The sequence below is a fragment of the Phalacrocorax aristotelis genome, chromosome 1 (genome assembly GCF_949628215.1).
Source record: "Phalacrocorax aristotelis chromosome 1, bGulAri2.1, whole genome shotgun sequence".
Lineage (NCBI taxonomy): Eukaryota > Metazoa > Chordata > Aves > Suliformes > Phalacrocoracidae > Phalacrocorax > Phalacrocorax aristotelis.
The window spans coordinates 68620865-68640250 of NC_134276.1; the positions used below are offsets into that span (position 1 = coordinate 68620865).

At 39.1% G+C, this 19386-nt stretch overlaps 1 protein-coding gene across 1 annotated transcript in view; it reads right to left on the reverse strand.

The window, feature by feature from the left end:
* The window catches only part of GCC2 (GRIP and coiled-coil domain containing 2), a 31285-nt gene extending 12431 nt beyond the window's left edge, over positions 1 to 18854 (reverse strand). Inside the window, exons 1-16 of the mRNA XM_075092127.1 lie at positions 18706 to 18854; positions 15595 to 15657; positions 14855 to 14939; positions 13646 to 13713; positions 12732 to 12836; positions 9475 to 11964; positions 8713 to 8782; positions 7929 to 8029; positions 7750 to 7848; positions 5605 to 5724; positions 4049 to 4213; positions 3630 to 3734; positions 2898 to 3060; positions 2246 to 2346; positions 2041 to 2118; positions 1229 to 1366 (exon numbers count right to left, since the gene is read on the reverse strand). Coding sequence (XP_074948228.1) covers positions 1229 to 1366; positions 2041 to 2118; positions 2246 to 2346; positions 2898 to 3060; positions 3630 to 3734; positions 4049 to 4213; positions 5605 to 5724; positions 7750 to 7848; positions 7929 to 8029; positions 8713 to 8782; positions 9475 to 11964; positions 12732 to 12836; positions 13646 to 13713; positions 14855 to 14939; positions 15595 to 15657; positions 18706 to 18807 — 4053 coding nt within the window. The 5' untranslated portion in view covers positions 18808 to 18854. The remainder of the gene's footprint in view (positions 1 to 1228; positions 1367 to 2040; positions 2119 to 2245; positions 2347 to 2897; positions 3061 to 3629; positions 3735 to 4048; positions 4214 to 5604; positions 5725 to 7749; positions 7849 to 7928; positions 8030 to 8712; positions 8783 to 9474; positions 11965 to 12731; positions 12837 to 13645; positions 13714 to 14854; positions 14940 to 15594; positions 15658 to 18705) is intronic.
* Between the last annotated feature and the right edge of the window lie 532 nt (positions 18855 to 19386).

The window sequence follows — 19386 nt, forward strand, 5'->3', positions numbered from 1 at the left end:
AAATTCCAAAGTGTTGACCCTGACCAGCCACTGCTCCAGCTTTTCTGGAGTCTGTAAGATTTGCGGGCATTTCTTTAAATGAATCCTTCTGTTTTCTTCCAGGCAAACTATGTGAGCTAGAATATTCCTAAGTCCTCAGGTACACAGCCTTAAAAGTCAGCATGACTTCTGCCTTCTAACCTACTATCCTTTGGACAGAATCTTCCTTTGTTAATAACCTTGTAATAATATCTATTTTTTTAGATGCAGGGCACCTAAAGAGGAAGGCTAACCTTCCAACAGCTTCAAGCCACGGCATCATGGAAGATGTACAGTCTGACTGGTTTCACAACATCAAGGAGCAAGCCGCCATGGGCAGGTGTTGTAAGTCCCTAGTTATGAAGAAGGCATTTGTAAAACCATGATCCATATCTACCAGTACAACTCAGGCAAGCCTCCTGTAGCAGCAACAAAAAAGTTTATCCATTTCAGTTCACCTTTTTCAAATGTAGAAATTTTTAAAGAGGCTGCATTCAACTGTTACTTATCTGCAGGATGCATACCTATCATACAAAAGGGTCTAGGGTGTGGGTGCATTCATGTCCATAAAGATCGCCTTAACATAACAGTCCTACTATATTCTGGATCTGTCTGTCTCCAGTGCAAACACTAGATTTCAGGAACATCTAACATAGTGTCATATGGACAAAAAACCCCAGAAATAATAAAAACCTCAGCAATAGTTTCAGTTTCACATGTAGCTCAGCTGCCAATTAAGAAGCTGCTCACATAGCAGCATATCAAAAAGGTGCTTGCAAATATATTTTTCACAGTTTTGGTTTCTTTTTGAAGTGGTATCTACACTAACTGTTTTTACATGGAGCAAATTATATTCCTTTTCTGTTTGTTCTTCCCCCCTTTTCTTTAAAGGCTTCCCCCCCCGCCCAACGTACACTTGCTAATCATCCTAAATGAACTCTGACTCCCCACTATCATCATGGGTCTTCCCTACTGGAAGTAGAAGGGTGCAGTCCAGACGTTCCACCACAAGTGATACACGACACCAGAACAGAGTCTGGCTTCTCCTCTATACCACCACTCAAACACATTAAGCACCAGGATAATTCCCAATTCCAGACAGACAAAAAGACAAGAGTGAAAGATCTGCAAAATGGTTTTAGAGAAGCAGACAGAGCATGAGTAAATCTCTGTTCTGAAGTCTCTGAAATTACTTCTTGCACTACAGTACCTGGGCTGCTCTGCACTCTTCTTGCAAGGTTGCAATTTTTTGCTGGTAAGCATTCAAGGTACGCTGGTGTTGCTCTGAAGAAGTTCGCAGGTGTTCCTGAACTTTATGCTTTTCTGATGTTAATACAGCCACTTGAATCTGAAAAAGTGAGTTGAAAATTTCAGTATGACAAGATTTTTTACTTCCTTCTCCAAGGGGATGTGCCACCGAGCACATAGTATTCTGCTACCGTAACTTCTGCACAGAACTGGTGAATATGAAATTAAAATGCAATTAAAATAGAATAAAAAGTAGATGTGGGGATGTTGTTTAAAGAGAGAACTGAAGGTAAAATTACAGTGGTGGGGTGGCAGCATTTAAGAAAGCTAACCCCTCTCTCTTCCCTTCCCTGCTACCTTTCATTACATCCAATCCCTATTCTGCACAACTAACAAAATTTATACAAGTAGACAACACTTAAGATTTTGGCTGATGATGTTGCGTTCTTTTGTTTTTAAGCTGAGCAACTTCCATTTTTAAACGAATTCTTTTAAAACATATCCCAGTTACAAACTTCGAACTACGCAGTCCTCTCTTTTGGTGGAAAGGGAAAGGAAAGAGGAACAAGAAAGGGTAAATCTGTTTAAAGAACACCACAGGGGAAATATATGGGGAAAACAACAAACAGACAAAACTCATTTAAGAAGAGGGACCAGTAACCTAGTAATAAAAACAACTTTTTCATTCTTCAGCCTATATTCCATCTGCCCAGTATGAATTGCACCCTTGTTACTTAAATAAGAAACCTCTAATAAAGAAGTGAAGTTTCTTGCCTTATACGCTTCCACTTGTTGTTGACTGGCTTCCAGTTCCCCTTTTAATGATGCCTGCAACATTAGATGGTCATTTTCCTGCATGATAAAATTATCTGGTTATTAATAAACGCCAAACCTCTGCAACTTAATAATTCAGCTACCAGCCCATTTTTTAAAAATTAGTTTAAAAATCGAATACACAGTCATTAACATCTGGACTTACAGCCTGTTTTGAATCAGCCAGTTCTTTTTTGGTTTTCACCAGGAGTTGTTTTATCTTGGCATTTCTTTCCTCATCCTGTTGCATAGTTGACTGAAGTGACTCTAATGCAGAAAATAGCAGTTACATGCAAACGAAACTTCCCTTCCTATATTTCCTTAAAAATATTGGAAAATATTTAAGCAAATTCTGCAGCTCTTATGAAATCTGTCAAACAAGTAGCTTGCAGTAAGTTTAGTATCCTATTTCCAAGTATCACAAAGATCTTCAAATAAATGAAATTCTTTTAAGACTTACATGTAAGGATAGGACGAAATGAAATTTTTAACCACGTGCTACCTAGTAAAGTTTTTTCAGTGTCGTATGTCAGAATGAAAACCCCCGTCAGTCAGCCACTTTCAGAACCTAGGATCAACTTAATTGTGCAAGAAACACAGTTTCAGGCAGGCAATTTGGCTTTTATTTGCTGAATACAAGATCAAGTGACTGATAACCTAGTAAAGTTTCCCTTAAAAAGAAGTAATTTTGACTACGTAACTGTTTAACTTTCCCTGCAAACTGTACTCTCACTGATTGACTCAAGTTGTTTGTGAATTGTATTTTTTACCATTACTAACTATACCATAAAAGCTCTTGCTGTTTATAGTTTACTCACTTATTTCTTCCTGGAGGGTCTCTTGCTTCTGTTTCTGGATACCTGTCTCCTGCTCGAGATCTTCTATTCTGCTATCTTTATCAGTAATCTTCTGATTAAGTTCTTTTACTAGCCTTTCATAATCAGCTATTTCCATATCCATCAGTGTACTCTTTTGAGCATCCTGCAAGTTACACACAATGAAGTTACAGCTTACAATCTGCCTTGGCTGCTAAGAATTTTTTTTTTTTAAAGTTATATTGCCCATCTAACAAAACCTTTATTACTATCCATATCCACAAGCAACACCCATTCAGCAGGACTCCATATCCTCAGTAAATAATCTGTTTTCAAACAAGAACCAGAAGCTTTGAAAAACCCGTTGCTAGTTTAAATGCTTTCACCAGTCGGTATTTTGCAGATATTAGTTTCTATCATCTTCAGTCCTAACAACAAGGGCAGCTTCTGAATAGTGCACCATACAAGTACCCCGTACATCTGAATTCTTCTACTATTTCTACTCACGACAGGCCACATCACCCAAACTAAAACAAACAAACAAACAAAACCCCCAAACCCAAAAGCACAAATCAGCTCTCCAAACAGAAAACTAGGGGTAAAAACTCTCGTGTTTTCCCTTTTGCAAACCTTGGGTCTTAAAATCCTCAGAACATAAAGGGAGGCATTCAACACAGCAAGGTGGGCCAAAATCTTTGGTAGTCCATTAAGTACTAACATGAACAGCAACTCTACCTTTCTGGCCAGCTCTAGTTCTTGCATAGTTTTCTGCAGATGTTTCTTTTCCTTCTGAAGTTGCATCTGAAGCTCCTCCATTTCTCGGAGAGCACTACTATGTTCCTGAAATTTAAACACTTCTCAATTATGCAGTCCAATTTCAAATTAGATGTCAGCATCTTATTTACACTTACACACACACACACTTAGGTTGTACAAAGGCCAGATAAGAAAAGCCCAGAAGGTTATGAAGTGTTTTTCACATTCTATAACAATCCCCAATCTGCTTTAAGTGACAGTCTCACAAAGTTCTTTCAATAACAAGAAGATAAAGTATGGAACTTGTTCTATAAAAACACAGTTTACAAAGGTCTAACAGAAGTTACACCCAGTGAAAGTAATGCTTCAGGCCATTTGCCATATCTACAGAGTACTACCTTTGTTTTCTGTTCTTTTAGAAGCTTTTCAGCTTCTAGTTCTTTGTCGGCCTTTGCCTTGGCTTTTTGTATCTCCAGTATCTGAGCTTCCAGCAGCTTAGCATTACATTGCAGTGTTTCAACACGAGCCAGGAGGTCTTCATTAGCAGACTGTAACTGATCATGCTGAAATGATCATAGTGGAAAGATAAAAACATAAGCTGAATTTGTGTGTGACCCTGACAGAGAAGATGTTGTTTATATTTAAAAAAATAAACCAAACCAAAACACTGATTTCTATTCAACTCCCTTACAAACACCACTCCTACAGATGAGTCTTGTCCCTCTTCATTGTTTTAAACCAGAAGAAGAAACAGCCTAAATTAAAGTCACCAGTACAATTCAATTATTTTGTTTAGAGTTCATTTGCCCAGCCTTCTGTAAAACGGCTAGAATTACAAGAAATCTGAAAAAAAGTATGCCTTCTGCAAGAATCACCTTCCTCCCACATGACTATTCAATGTACAAGTACTTATTTCTCCACTTTAAATGCATCTGCTTTATTTATAAATAAATGATCATACCATTAATTCCATAAAAAAAGATTTAACCACAGCACCGCCAAGCCTTCAACGAGGTCACATCAATATATAGCAAGAACACCTCCTGTATCTGGGCTATTTTTACAGGGATTGTAACAGATTTAATTCTGAAATCTTCAGTGTTTTATTTTAGTCTCTATTATGCAGATTAAGAATGAAGTATAAGTGAAAGAAGCTGCCAATCACCTACACAGTGGTTTTATTTACAAAATACTTTCTAACAAACTTGAATAAATCAACAGCTGCATAATCAGCAGAATATATGCTACTCTCTGCCATTTCTTCCTATGCTATTCACTACTAGCTTCCACCTAGGTGGATCTTCAGCATAATTATGTATGGGACCTGGGAGCTTAAATCCTAAATCCCAAACCCATTTCAGTTAACTTTGCAAAAGTGTGTCTCAGAGCTGCTTAATTACTATCTCAGACTCTTCTGAACATCACTACAGTACTGCTCATCAGTAAAGTCTCATCATTGTGAAAGATGCAAAAAGTCATAATTAATTTAGTATGCTTAAACACTCTGTCAATTAAATAACAAAACTACATTTTGTCTAAGAAACAGAAGAAAAAAACCATAATACTTCATGGTTACCGTACTTTGAGAAGTGTAGGTATGAAATCAGAGAAACAGTGCAAGTTTGATACTTTGTTTTTATATCTGGTACATGCAGCAGAGTTATACGTCCAACCGAAGCCAGAGTTCATCGCCTGCTCTTTTCTGTGAGCTGACCTGGGGTGAATTAAACCCTTTCTATGAAAGTGCCAGACGTTCTAGATATATTCACTTTTGTCACAGCCCAGATAAGATATCAGATGTTGAAAAAAAGCCCCTGAATTTCAAGTCACTACCTAAAAGGCACTTCGGTTATGAAACTACATAGCAACAATCGGATGACTGAAACTTAAGCTCAATTGGTAAAATAATTTTTACTGTAATTATTAACAGATCAGGCATACATACAAAACTGACCTGCTGGGATGACACATGTAGCTGTCTTGTGAGGTCATCTATCTGATGTTCAAGATCATTTGCTCTGCCTTTTTCAGAATCCAGCTGTTCTCCTTGCTTATCGTATTCCATCAAAAGATTCTTAATGCATACAAACACAAAACCATCATTTTTTACAACATACATTGCATAAGTGTCTGATGTACAGAATATGCTTGCTTTTCTTCCTAATGTTTCAGCATATAAGTTGTCTCACTGCAGTATCAGAAATATCAGAATGAAATGACAGCTATCGTTCCATTACAGGCTCTGGGAGAAACCATTTTCAATTCATGAAATTCTAGAATAATTTATGTTGGAAGATACCTCAGGGGGTCTACATTCAATCCCCTACTTAAAGCACCGTCAGCAGTGAGATCGGACCAGGCTGCTGAGAGCTCTTCCCTGTCAGGTCTTTCCAAGGACCTGCCTGCCAGGATGGAGATGGCACTACACCTGTGGGCAACCTGTTCCAAAGCTTGACCATCCTCATAGGGTAAAAATGTTTATCCACTTATCCATTTGGAATCTCTCATTTCAATTTAGGACTACTGCCTCTCATAGAACCATTTAGGTTGGAAAAGACCCTTAAGATCATGAAGTCCCACTGTAAATCTAACACTGCCAAGTCCACCACTAAACCATGTCCCTAAGTACCAGGTCTACACATCTCTTAAATACTTCCAGGGATGGTGACTCAACCACTTCTCTGGGCAACCTGGTCCAATGCTTGACAACCCTTTTGGTGAATAGATTTTTCCTAATATCCAACCTAAACCTCTCCTGACACAACTTGAGGCCATTTCCTTTCGTCCTGTTTCTAGCTACTTGGGAGAAGAGATTGACACCCACCTCGCTACAACCTCCTTTCAGGTAGTTGCAGAGAACAATCAGGTCTCCCCTCAGCCTCCTTTTCTCCAGACTAAACAACCCCAGCTCCCTCAGCCATTCCTCATAAGACTTGTGCTCTAGATCCTTCACCTTCAGGGAGTGCTGACCAAAGAGAGAATGACTTCCCTTGACTTACTGGCTGTACCCCTGTTCTTGCAGCCCAGGATGCTGCTGCCTCCTTTGGTACCAGAACACGTATTTCTCATTCTCAGTGCACTGCCTACCAAAACCCTGAAATTCTTTTCAGCAGCCACATGGTCCCCTGCTTGTATCAAGGATTTCCTCTCTCCCACATGAAGAACTTGGCATCTCTCTCTATTGAGCTTCAAAAGGTTTCTGTCAGCCCATTCCTCACACCTGTCTAGGTCTCCCTCTATGGAAGCGTTGCCCTCAAGTCTATTGACTGTTCCCAATTAGGAATAAAGTGAAAAGTTGATGAATGTGTACTCCATCACCTTCTCCAGGTCACTGGTAAACAGGACAGGTCCCAGCATAGACCCATTCAGTAGCCCATTTGTTATCGGCACCTAATACAAGCTATTAATTGCCGCTCTCTGAGCCAAACCATGCAACTATTTTTTAAATTTTTTTTTTAAGCACCCATTCAGTGGTTTAGCCATTTAGATCATAATGTCCTAGCATGGATATAGGAGTACTGTGAGAGAGCATCAAAAGCCTTCCTAAAGTCAAGATAAGTGACATCCACTGTTCTCCTCTCACTCACAACTCCAACTCTTTTATCATGGCAGGCAGTCAGATTAATCTGACACAATTTACTCCTTGTGAGTCAATATTGACTGTCCCCAGTCACCTGCTTCTGCTTCATGTGCCCAGAGATGTGCTCCAAGAGGACCCGCTCCCAGGAAATTGTTAGATTATGTCTTTATCACTTAAGGACTTCCTAACTGATCCCCAATTGAATGTACTTTGAAGAATTCACAAGGATTTATGTTTTGCCTCAGCAGCACATTGTTTGATATGTATGATGATAGATTTAAAAGGTTTAAAAATATCATCTAGTAGAAAGGAAGCACCTTATTTTCTTCTGAAAGCCGCTGCACAGTTCTCTTACTAGAACCTTACATTTCTTGATTTGGGTACTCAACTGTACTGACATAATTTCTTTTGTCAAACATACTCGCGCAAGTAAATAGCAATATATATCCAGGCTAGGCTTCAAAAGCAAAGTATTTTCTGTCAGTTAACTGTCTTTTGTAAATACAGTACTATTCTTACCTTATAGCTTTCAGCCCCTTGAATGACATCTTTCATTGAAGCAGACAACTGATCTTTTTCTGATCGAACCAACTCCAATTCTTCCCTCAGAGTCTGCACCTTATCACAAAGAAGTGAGTGTCATTAAAACAGAACCCCACATGCAGGACGTTCTTCATATTAAGAAGTATTCAGGGTACCTCTTTTCGGCTGGCATCTAATTCTTTCTTTGCTTTCACAGCAACAACCTTAATTTTATTTAGCTTCTCTCCTTTTTCTGCAGATTCTTTTTCCAGCTTTCCTAAAATAAATAAATAAGAAAGTGAAAAAACACTCCTCCCCTCTCTCCAAGAGAGGAAATAAAACGAAATTCAAGTAGAACAGAAATACCAGCGTGACTTTGAAACAAAACAAAATATAAAGCAGGGGGAGATGTTAAAATGTTTCATTCAGTTAAGCATTTAAATTTAATTTGGAGCTAAACATCCAGCCACACAGACAGCTTAGGGAGTCCTTCCCTGTTTCTGAGGCTTCCACCACAGTTAATGTTAAAAGCTGTATTCCTGTTTACTTCTGCATACAGTTGTAACAACTCGGAACCATTTTCTTTCTAATGTATTGGGGTAACGGCAATGAGGCAACAGAGTTTGGGCAAAGTGTTGCTTTCCTCTCCTCTTGGCAGCCTTAGGGATTCTTACTGACATAATTATTTCCCATATTTTAAAAATAAAGATGAAATCCACTACACTGTAGCCAAACGTACACAGAAAGAAAAAACCTTAAGAAATATCAAGTGGTAACTGACTTAAGATTGCTAACAATATTTTAAGTCTCTAATGGAAGGAATTTTGAGAAAGTTGCATTGATATCTAATTCCCCACCTGCCTTAGCTTGTAGGAAATCCAGGACAATTATGCAGAGAAGGAAAAACTAACAATCCAAAAACCCCAAACTGTTTACATAAGAGAACAGCGAGAAATATACCAATTTTTTCTTGAAGCTCTGCTACTGAAGACTGTTGATCAGTTTTCTCCGTCAATGTCTCCATTAAATTCTGTATTATAAACAAAGATATAAGAAGTATTACAATAATTTCTTTGTGATACCTGTTTTTCCCCTAACAAGCTACCAGAACTTTCAGCTACAGCTGGACTGTGTCTACATTCTTACTACCAAGAAAGTCTTTATGTACAATTTCATATCAGCTTGGCAACTGAAAAGCATACTTATGTTGAAAGGAAAACATTCCAACCTCTAAACAGCTGCTTTCCATCCTGTCTGATGACAAAAAATGGGAGACCATTAATTCTGCAGCTGCCAGTTTTATGTAACCATCAATTCCCAGGACCTGAAGTTAGGAGCAGCTAATGCAGATTAAGCAGGAGTTTTGTTTTAGATAGAGTCATAGAAAGTTAGAAGTGAAAGATGATGAGGTCAGTTAGTCCATCTAGTTAAATGAGCACTTGGGCGTATTGATAGGAAGAGAGGTTCAAGCACAAACAGCTTTCGTCAAAATAGCATTACAATTGGTTTTGTTTGGTTTTTTTTTTCCCCCTGAGGGTCGGGTATTCTGAGGTGCTAGGAAACTCAGAAACATGTGCTTTCTAGAAGGGAAACTCACTTTGAGGCCAAGGGAAGGAAAAAAAGAAGAAAAAAAAAAAAGGAGAGAATTGAAAGTATTTTTTGAACCTTAATTCTGAAGACTTTTAGAGGTTTAGTCTGTATACTTCAATAACAAAATATAACCTTTAGAGAACTCAGTTCGTCTTTCACATTTCTAAGTTCAGTTTCCTTTTGTTCCAGAATGAAATTTAAGTCGTCTTGTTTTTCTGATCCTTTTTGCTGTTCTTGTATTTGACTTTCATAGAAAGCAAGTTTTTGAGTGATCTCTTGAATATTAGCTAAGAGGTCTTGATTTTCAATCCTTGTTTTTTCACTAGCATTCTTCAGCTCCTGGATATCATGTTGAAGTGCTGCTTTTTCAGACAACGCTCCTTCCAATTCTTCTCTCAAGAGATCCTTTTCTTTTTCAAAATCCTGAATCAGGGATCTATGTTCTGCATATTGAGCTGCGTTTTCTTCCTCTAGTCTCTCAACTTCACGCTGCAAATTAAGAACCTTCTCCTCATTCTGTAGAGCAAGGCACTGCTCTTCTTTCATTTTTGCCAAGTATTCATTCATAATTTTTAATAAATTAAGAGAATCATATTCTTCATTAGAATCTGAAATGCTGGACCCCACTTGCTCAAGTAAGTGGTACAGCTGCGTTTTTACAATGGATCTGTGCACTTGTTCACTTTCAAGTAATGTTGATATATGGTCTTTTTCTGCAGTCATCATTTTTAGTTTCTTTTCTAAGTTTTCAGACTGCTCTTTCAACACTAACCAACTATGTTTTTCAGATGTAATCTTTTCCAGCTCTTCACTTAATTTGCCCTTTTCCTGAATTACTTTCTTATTTTCCTCACGAAGACTATATGCTTCAGATGAAAGGTTCTCTCTTTCACGTACCAGAGATTCAATCTGGTTTTCCAGTTGCTCTAGTGTTTGCACATTTTCACTCTTCCCAGTTAAAGCTTCATTCAGTCTCTCTGTTAATTCCTCCACCTTGTTCTTCAGGTCGCTATTGTACCGGTTAGCAACATCTATTTCTTGCTGAAGTTCCTGAACTTTTTCTTGTTCTTGCTTGCACCTTTCCTGAAGGGTTTCTCTCTCTTCACCCAAGCATTTTACTTCATTTAAAATATCCTTGTTTTGATCAGTAAGAGCAATGATCTTCTCTTCCAGTTCTTTCATAGCAGTCTCTTTTTGGTCGATGGAGCTTGTTATTGTGTTATTCTCCTCCTGAAGGCTAACAATTTTACATTTAAGTTCTTCTACCTCTAGCAGATTTGATGACAATTTTTCTGTTTCTTCCCGGAGGCGATTCACAGTTTCAAGAAGAACATCCTTTTCATTGAAAGCAGCTCGGAGTTTCTGTTGCAGTTCACTGACATCAGAAGCTTGCTGTTGTCTCATTGATTCAAACTCCTGGCTGATCTTTCCAGCAGATTCCCCTAGCTCAGCCTGTAGGGTTTCCATTGTTTCTCTCAGGCTGTTGTAATTGGACACTGCTTCTTCTTTCTCCTGAGTTAGCTTTTCAAGTTGTTCTCTAAGCTCCTGCGTTTCAAAAACTAATGCCATCTTTTCGTTTTCAGAACTAGATAATAAAGTTTCATTTAATTCAGAAATTTCTCTCTTATGTTGCTCTTTCAGAGTTTGAGTTTCTAACTTATGCTCTTTTACAGTGGCCTCACAGTGCTGTCTTGCTGCCTGAAGCTCCAATTTTAATTTTTCAATTACACAACAGTAATCTTCTTTAGTAAGCTGCAATTCATTTATCTTAAAGTCCAAGTCTTCGCGCTCATGAAAGTACTCATCCTTTATGTGATAAATTTCCTCTTCCAGTTTTAGTTTAACATTAGTCATGTAAGTTAACTCATCTTTTAATATACTATGTTGGGACTGGAGCTCTTCTAAGCTATGCTCCAGGTGCCTAACCTTTTCTTCCATTTTCGCTTCTACACAAGGTTCTTGTTGTGTATCTACAAGATTTATCTTGCTTTCTACATTTTTATTTAAGACTTCTCTCAGCTGCTTCAAGTCATATTCACACTGGTCAGTATGAGCACACATTTCATCCTTCACATTTTTCTCTTTTATTAAGCGCTCCTCTGCCAAATTGTGCTGTAACTGCTTTATCTGATTTTGCTTTTCTTCGTTTTCTTTAGATGATATTTCAATCCGGTGCATCAGCTCTGGCACCTCTTCCTGATGGGCGATTTTTAATTTTTTAAGCTCTTCATTCAGATTATTGATTTCATTATAGTAACACTGAGAGTTGCTTTTAATAGTTTCTTGCAGATTTGTCACTTCTTTGGCTTTGTCTTCATTTGCAGCTTCCAACTGCTTGCTTAGACACAAAATTTGCTCCTCATAAGTAGATTTAATTCTTTGGACATCATCTTGTAGACTTTTAACTTCTTTTTCACTATCACGATGACATTCAATCTGTTCGACCAGCCCCATTTGTTTCTTCACTTGTTCCTCTAATTCCATTTTCAGCTTTGCCAAGTCCTCGTCATGTTTGCATTGTGCATCTGCTAATTCACTCTTCAGAGCTTTTATTTCTTTCAGTGAGTCAATACTTGATTGCTCCAGTTGCTTCTGCAATTCTTCTGTCTTAGCCACTGCAGCCTAAACAAACATGCAAGTTGTTAAATACTGGTAGTTTAGCACACAGAATTTCCAAATAAAATGTTTACAATAATGAATTAGCAGATTTAGGAGTCCTTAGTTTTAAAAATTGCTATAGGACAACTGAACTCAGAAGACACTGCAGAGAGTACAAAAACGTTTTCAGAATAAGAAAGGAAAACTAAGTCTTAAATCATGTTTATCAGCTTAATTTCACAAACTGGTCATGACAGATCTCATCTTTAGCAACTATTCTGCTAATGTATTAAAGACCAAATTACTTTTAGTGCATCAAATTCAAGTATCTGGGATATAACAATGTTCACCAATTGCAAGCAATTCACTCTTCACTTTATTATTAATTCAGATTACAGACATAATTTAGATGCCGTGGCTGACAGGCTTCTTCCTATGAATATCTGAATGTAAACTTCATATTTCCCATAGAAAGACAGAGCCGATTGATTGAGGCCATCATGTATGTAGGCTACTAATGCACAAACTGAATCTTTTTTGAACAGCTGTGGATCTAGCTGGTGCATATAAAAATTTTATATTTATTGTCAGCCCTATATAAACCATAAATTAGGGGTTACAGAGAAAATATGCTGTAACATATGAAGCCTTCACATTTTTTTTAAGGTAAAACAGAACACGGGTAAGTGAAAAAAAAGTTTTAAGTGAAAGTGAAGTACACAACAAACAAAACTAGAAAATAAACACAGTTCTGAAATATTTTAGTAATGTTCTATTGCCCATTTCAGTACCTCTGCTTCTTGCTTTCTTTGAATATTTTCCTTCTTCAGAGCTACACACTGCTGCTGACTTTCAGCTTTTTCCAGAAGTACAACATCCAGTCTTTCTGTGAGAGCCTAATTTTAAGGGAGAAAGACCACTGAAAGAAGGGTTACTTAACAATGGAAGTCTGAACAATTTTTGAAAACCATAGGAACTCACATATTGGTCATGGCCTTTTTTAGCAATTAAAGAGATCAGTCTGATTTTAAAAGTTACTGTAACGCACATATGACACATGTGGAACAGGTAGACTAGAACAATGATGTTGAGTAACAGGTTCTGTTCAAAAATCATATTCCTGATCAGCAATATTTTTTTATCTGGGGGGGAAGCTCCCCTTCTGTAGAAAAGAAATCTCCATCCAAATTTTTAAAAACAATTTTCCAGTTGATAAATTCCTCCTCACTACCAACTTTCACTTTCATACGCTGTCAATGACCCTTACTTTGAGAAAGACACATGTTCTTGCCACTTAAAAAAATTCCAGTTACTTTCCTAGAAGTATATCTTGTGACATGCAACTTTAATTATGTGTTTCTTATCTCACAGAATTACTGTCTCAGAAGTTTTCTAAATGGCTGAAGTCTTGCTGCAGTGATCATTCTAAAATAAACAAAAGCCTGTCTAACTAGCTACACAAGGAAAAACTCTTGCTGAGGAAACCATACTATTCCTCACAGAACTGATAGTGTTTTCTGAAAAATGGAGTAAGGGTGCTGGGGGAGGAGGAAAAGAAGAGATTTTAAGAAGTCTCTTGAATTCCTGAAAATTGATTACACTCAATTTGAATAACAGTTTTAAAGCTACTTACCACAAATTATTTCTGTAGGTTTATTTCAGCTAACATTATGTAATACATTAGAAACACATTACGTGTTCCTACCTGAATAATATCATCAGCTCCTCCAGCAGCTGCTTTAGATCTGAGCTCTTCAATCTCTTTCTCTAGTTCTTAAGAAAGAAGTATAGGAATTTCACAGCATGAATTGATGCTCCATCACAGTAGCAAATTACTAGTAAATCCAGTGCCTAACAACACTCCTCTTCAAATCAGAGGTGTCTTTTACTTCATGAATTTTTCTTTGTTACTGAGTGATATAAAGGGCTAACAGAAAGTGAACAAACATTCAGTACTACTTGTCCAGTCCTGACAGTTAGCATGGTTTCCTGAGGAAGCGAAGCTTCCTTTCTTGCGTGGAGGGATAACAGATAGAACTTAAGACAATCATTAAAAAAAAAACAAAACAAACCTCTTATCTATTTCATGATCAATTTAAGCCAGAGAAAAGATATTCAGTTCCTGCTCATTCTCTAAAAATAGGCAGCAGGTAGAAGAACAAGATCTTATTAATAACCCCACTGAGGAAAAGCCTAGTATAGCCCATCCCTATCCTTATTGTTTCGCCAGGCAGCTACCAGCAGTCAGCATAACTGTAACTCCAAACACAGGGAAGTGACACCAGTCCAAGTAGTGGGTTACTGGAAGAAAAGGGACAGCAGAGACGAAAGGGACAGCACATGAGAGCACAGATTTACACAGGATACTTTTAGGTAGTTAACACATAATAATAAATAATAATAATAAATAAATAAATAAAATAAAAATTAAAAAAAAAAATAATAGTTAACAAATAATAATACATAAATAAATATAAATATAAAGTAGCTAACTATTTTAAAGAAGCCACTATACTCTATAACAGTGCTAATTATGCAAAACCTATCAGAGATATTCTCCCTCCCATATGCTTCCTGAAAAGCAACAGGTATCTCAGCAACCAATAGGGAGAACAGACAATGACAAGTCCCACTTCAGCTCTGGCACAAGCTATATCGTTCCATTGTGCCACTCTGCCACATCAAAATTCATCTAATACCTGACAAAAGCAATGTTTCTTTTCCTTCCCTCCCTTGCTCTAAGAACTTCAGTCCTCACCCTCCCAGAAAAAATAGTGAAATCGCAGGGAAAAAAAAATATCTAGGATATTTGCCACAAATTTAGATATACCTAGCAAAAATTTGCATTGATATTAGGAAAAGTCAAATAGCAGCAAGCATTAAGGCAGAAATAGTTCTCTTTCCAGTAAGGTACCTGTACATCTTGACTTCACTTTTTGTATAAGCATCATTTGCTTTTTTGCAAACTTGATGAGATCTTCTTTGGGCAATGTGTCCAGCTGTAAAAGAATACATATTATAGAAACCAGCTTCCTCTAACCCAGAGGTAAACAGAAAAAAAGAACATTTTAGCATCCAACTTCCAGGAAGCTAAATTTTAGGGCAAGAAACTGTCTTGCCGCACATTTGCAAGAACACTAAGAGTCCAAGTTACCGCTGTTGTGTTATTTCAAGTGCAATAATAGATAATACTCCTAATTCTGTACTTTCCCAAAATCATTCTAGAGCGCACAACTGGGCAGCATCAGTTAGAACAGAAAACTCAGCTGGGAGGAGTTACAATTCAGTAATATAATTTGAACAACATTTTGAAAATAGCATGGTGACCTAACCTTGACATCATTTAAGTTTACTTCAAACGTATGCAAAGAAGTCTGTGTACATTATGAAACAGACCACTGCCAAACTAGATGCTCCCAATATTTTATCAAGTATTATGACAGGAAGTGAACACACCAATAAGACATCTTTTTCCCTCTGTTTTCCAAAACACCTTAGCCTACTGTTTGTAAATCAATTTTTCATGAAATCTGGAAGACAGGAAATTGTTTAAAAATACCTTTATGCCTTCCTATTAGTCACAGCTTGCATGCTAAGCTGTAACCCTTTCAACTACTGCTGTCCAAATAAATTAGATTTGCGAGGTCTGATTACCTTTGATTTGCCTGATCCTGGTGTGACAGAAGACGCCACCATCTCTTGCCCAGCATCTTGTACCTGCAACAAAGTAAACCACAATCTGTGATAACTGGTCTTTCTAACACAGAACACCAAAGGAACTAACTGGAAGTCTGCAAACACTGAATATACTGGGAGCTCAAGAAAAAAATTTAAAACATATTTGTAGAACTAGTCAGAAGGATAAGGGGGAAAAAACTGATAGAGATCTACTGTGATTAGTCCAATACAACAGCAGAATAGAAAATTCCCCAATTTCCAAACCAGTATGATCTTATGATTCCATTAGTGAATGGGCATCCAGAATTGATACAGTACTGAAAAATCTTTTTGTTTACAAGAGGTTATAAAACAGTGATTCACTATCTTGTTCTTAGAAGACAAGAACAATGCCATAAAAAGACATGAATAAAGGCATGAACGAAAAACCCAAACTTCTAGAGGAGCAGCGGTTAAATCAAACTTTGGGAACTTCTGAACCACATATAGTCCTCTACTTTTCTTCTTTCTTTCTTAAACACAGTGGTTCTCACTAAAATTACTGGCCTAACCAATGTATTTGAAAAGACTCTGCGAAGCCAGGGCTCTGTTGAAGAAAATACAACCCCAACACATGCTTTTTTTTTTTTTTTTTTTTTTTAAAAAAAAACCACACTGGCTAGCACTAAAAGTGCTGGCCTGACAAACAGACTTCAAAAGGCTGCAAATTCTGGGCGCTCTGTTCCTAACATCCATGCATAATGCCTTCTGCTGTAAACTTCCACAGATCTAATCTGGCAGACTCTATGTTACTTTGCAGTGGTTTATATGAGAGATGTTTACCTGTACTTGGAAAATTGAAGAAACATATGTAACTAAGATGGGGCAAAGAAAAATGGAACAGACACTTCCAATATCTTAAGGGTAACATTTCCAAGCTTTGACCTTTACCCTGCTTTTTCCTTCATGCTATCATGTGTGTGTAACAGTGAAGCAGTGTGTGTATAAATATTTATATTTTATATAGATTAACTTATTAAATATTTATATTAAAAATTGACTGTGTAAATTTATGGAATGTAAAAGTAATTTTATGTAAAATAAATGTAAATGTGTATTTTATATATTTATTAAATATTTGTTTATATTTATATGTGTATATATACACACATAAATTTTTTCGTGTGTGTATATGTATACACATATACCTTCACTTCTATTTTGCTACTGTCTTTATTATGACAAAAAAAACCCTTATAACAGAAACTAAGGAAAAACCAAATTGGATCTAAGCACTACTAGAATGAAGAATCACTAACAGTGTAGAGAGAATGGCTGATACAGATAACAAGGAAGGCCATCATTAGAAATAAGAGTTCAAGTACAGACCAAGGACAAAGGCGGTTACAGTTATCTCCCTCTGTATCACATGGGCTAGAGGTTTTTGGAGGTTTTTTTGAGCTGGCATGTTGCTTATTAGAAAACTTATTAGAAAATAACATGCCCATTAAACATAAATACAGTATTTAAAGAAACATAACAAAAAAAGCTATGAAGTTGAAGTTTCAGATTTTCTTAGTACACAAAACTTTTGTCAACATTTACATTCTTAATAATTAATCACTGCAAATAGCAAAATACTGTCACTGCAAGCAGTAAGCTTGCTTACGCAGTATAATTAAGTACAACAAATTGTATGTACTGTTTAGAAAATGATAGCACATGTCTCTCCATACTACAGTAAGGTCAGATGAATCTACATATGACTTTCACTCTCCTTAAAGCTAATATGCACAGAGGCAGAATCATGTATCATGTAAGATGATACATTCAGTTTCGCTGTTCTGGTAACAGAAACCACAAGCAGCTTGTGTAGAGGGCTTGACCCATTTGAATTAGAAGGAGGAAAATGCTTACTAAAAAACCCTGAACTTTTCATTGGCTAGGTGCATCTGACCTGTGAGCCAGTACACGTACAAGCACAACACAGAATCCTGCAAGGATTCTCACGTTTTTCTTCCACCATTCTGAAAACATGGTATGCATCCATACTTTACTGACATGTTGTTTTTTAAAATTTCAAGACTAATTTATCTACATCAAGGTGCTTCCAAGCCACAGTTTAGCATGTTCTGTGTATTTTAATTGCTATCTACCCCTTACTTTTGTAATAGCTAAACATATTCTTAGAAAGCTTAACTGCTGTATAAATGCATTATATAAGTCTTTGATGCGAACTGTCATTACTGCAAGGACCATTGTGAAGTGGTTTTCTGAGCAGTGTGCAACTTCTAGGCATCGCCGCCTCTAACCATATGAAGTCACATCAAAACACATATTTGATTTGTGACGGCTTCGGCAAACAGAGGCGTAGTCAGAAGGCGCGCAGCTCAGAAACCACCAGGAGAGTTAATCGCACGGGTGAATTTTAAACTCTTCAACGTTGCCTTTGGATTTTCCTTGGTGGTTACGAAAGCGACATCAGATACATATTATACTTCAGTGATTTTGTTTGCTTGTGCTGGTGGGTGTTTCATAGTTGGCGTACTGTTAACACATTGGTTCAGCTCAGTAGGAAAGGAATGCTTGTTCACTCGTGGGTACTTTTAAAGAGTAACCACTCAACACGTCAGTGAACGTGCAGAGGTACGTCACCTGAATGCTTCTCCCCCTCAGCCAGCACCGGCGGACCTCCCCCAGCCCGCGCAAAGAGGATGACGTCCCCCCACCTTCTACCAGGAGGCACTGAGCAACCCCCGAACCGCAGGGCAGGGCCGGGGCGCCCCCCCTCGGCCCCGGATCGTCCCCCCTCGCAGCTGCCGCCCGAGGGGGCTGCACCACCCCCGCCCGCCCCGCTGGCCCCGGAGAGCAGCCGGCGGCGGGCCCTGAGGCGAGGGGCGCCGCCCGACAGTCGCGGCCGCCCCGCTGGCTGACGGTCCCCCGCCAACGGCGGCGCGCGGAGGGGGCTGCGCACGAGAGGGGAGGGAGTGGGGGAGGGGGTGGGGGGGGGGGTGGCGCGCATCTCCCCCCGTCCCGCGTGCTGCAGCCCAAGGTCACGCGCCCCCTCCTCCCTCCCACGGTTCTCCTGTTCCTCGGCCGCGCCGTTACCTCCATGGCGGGGCCGGCTGACCACAGGGACGGGGAGATCGCGGCGCCGCAGCCCCTGTCAGAGCCGCTACATCCTCCCCGACCCGCTTCCGCCTCCGTCATCCCCGCACGCCCGTAACGCAGCGCCTCCCCGCCCACGAGCCGGGTTAGGCAACGTCCGTCACATGAGCCCCGCCCCCGCCCCCGCCCCCGCCGGGGCCCGGCCCCGCCCCTTGGGGGGAGGAGGAGGAGGAGGGGGAGGCGAAGGCAGGAGGGCGGGCTGGGACGTGGCATGGCCCTTCTGGGCAAAGCTGGGGTGGGTGCGGCCGCGGCAGGGCTGCGCCCCGCCATTTCCTATTCCTGAGGGGCTCCCGAGGGGCCCGCGCTGCTGCGGGGCACCTGGCGGTGCGGGGAGCCTGTTATTAGGCAAGTCTGTCCCTCGCTGTCGCCATAAGGAGGGTGTGAGGTGAACAGCTGTGCGCTCAGGCAGGCACTTGAGGGTTTAGCGTCCTGCTTTTGATATCTCGGTGGAAGCACAGAGTGATTAAGTTATTTATCAAAAGCCGGATATGAGGGGCTGTACCAGAGCAAGTAGCAGAAGCCAGGTATTACGGCTTGTAGTTCTGGTTTTTTTCTTTAATTAAGAGCTGCTTTTATGGCCATCTGGGTAGGTGTTTGAGGGGAGCGATACCTACTTCAAAG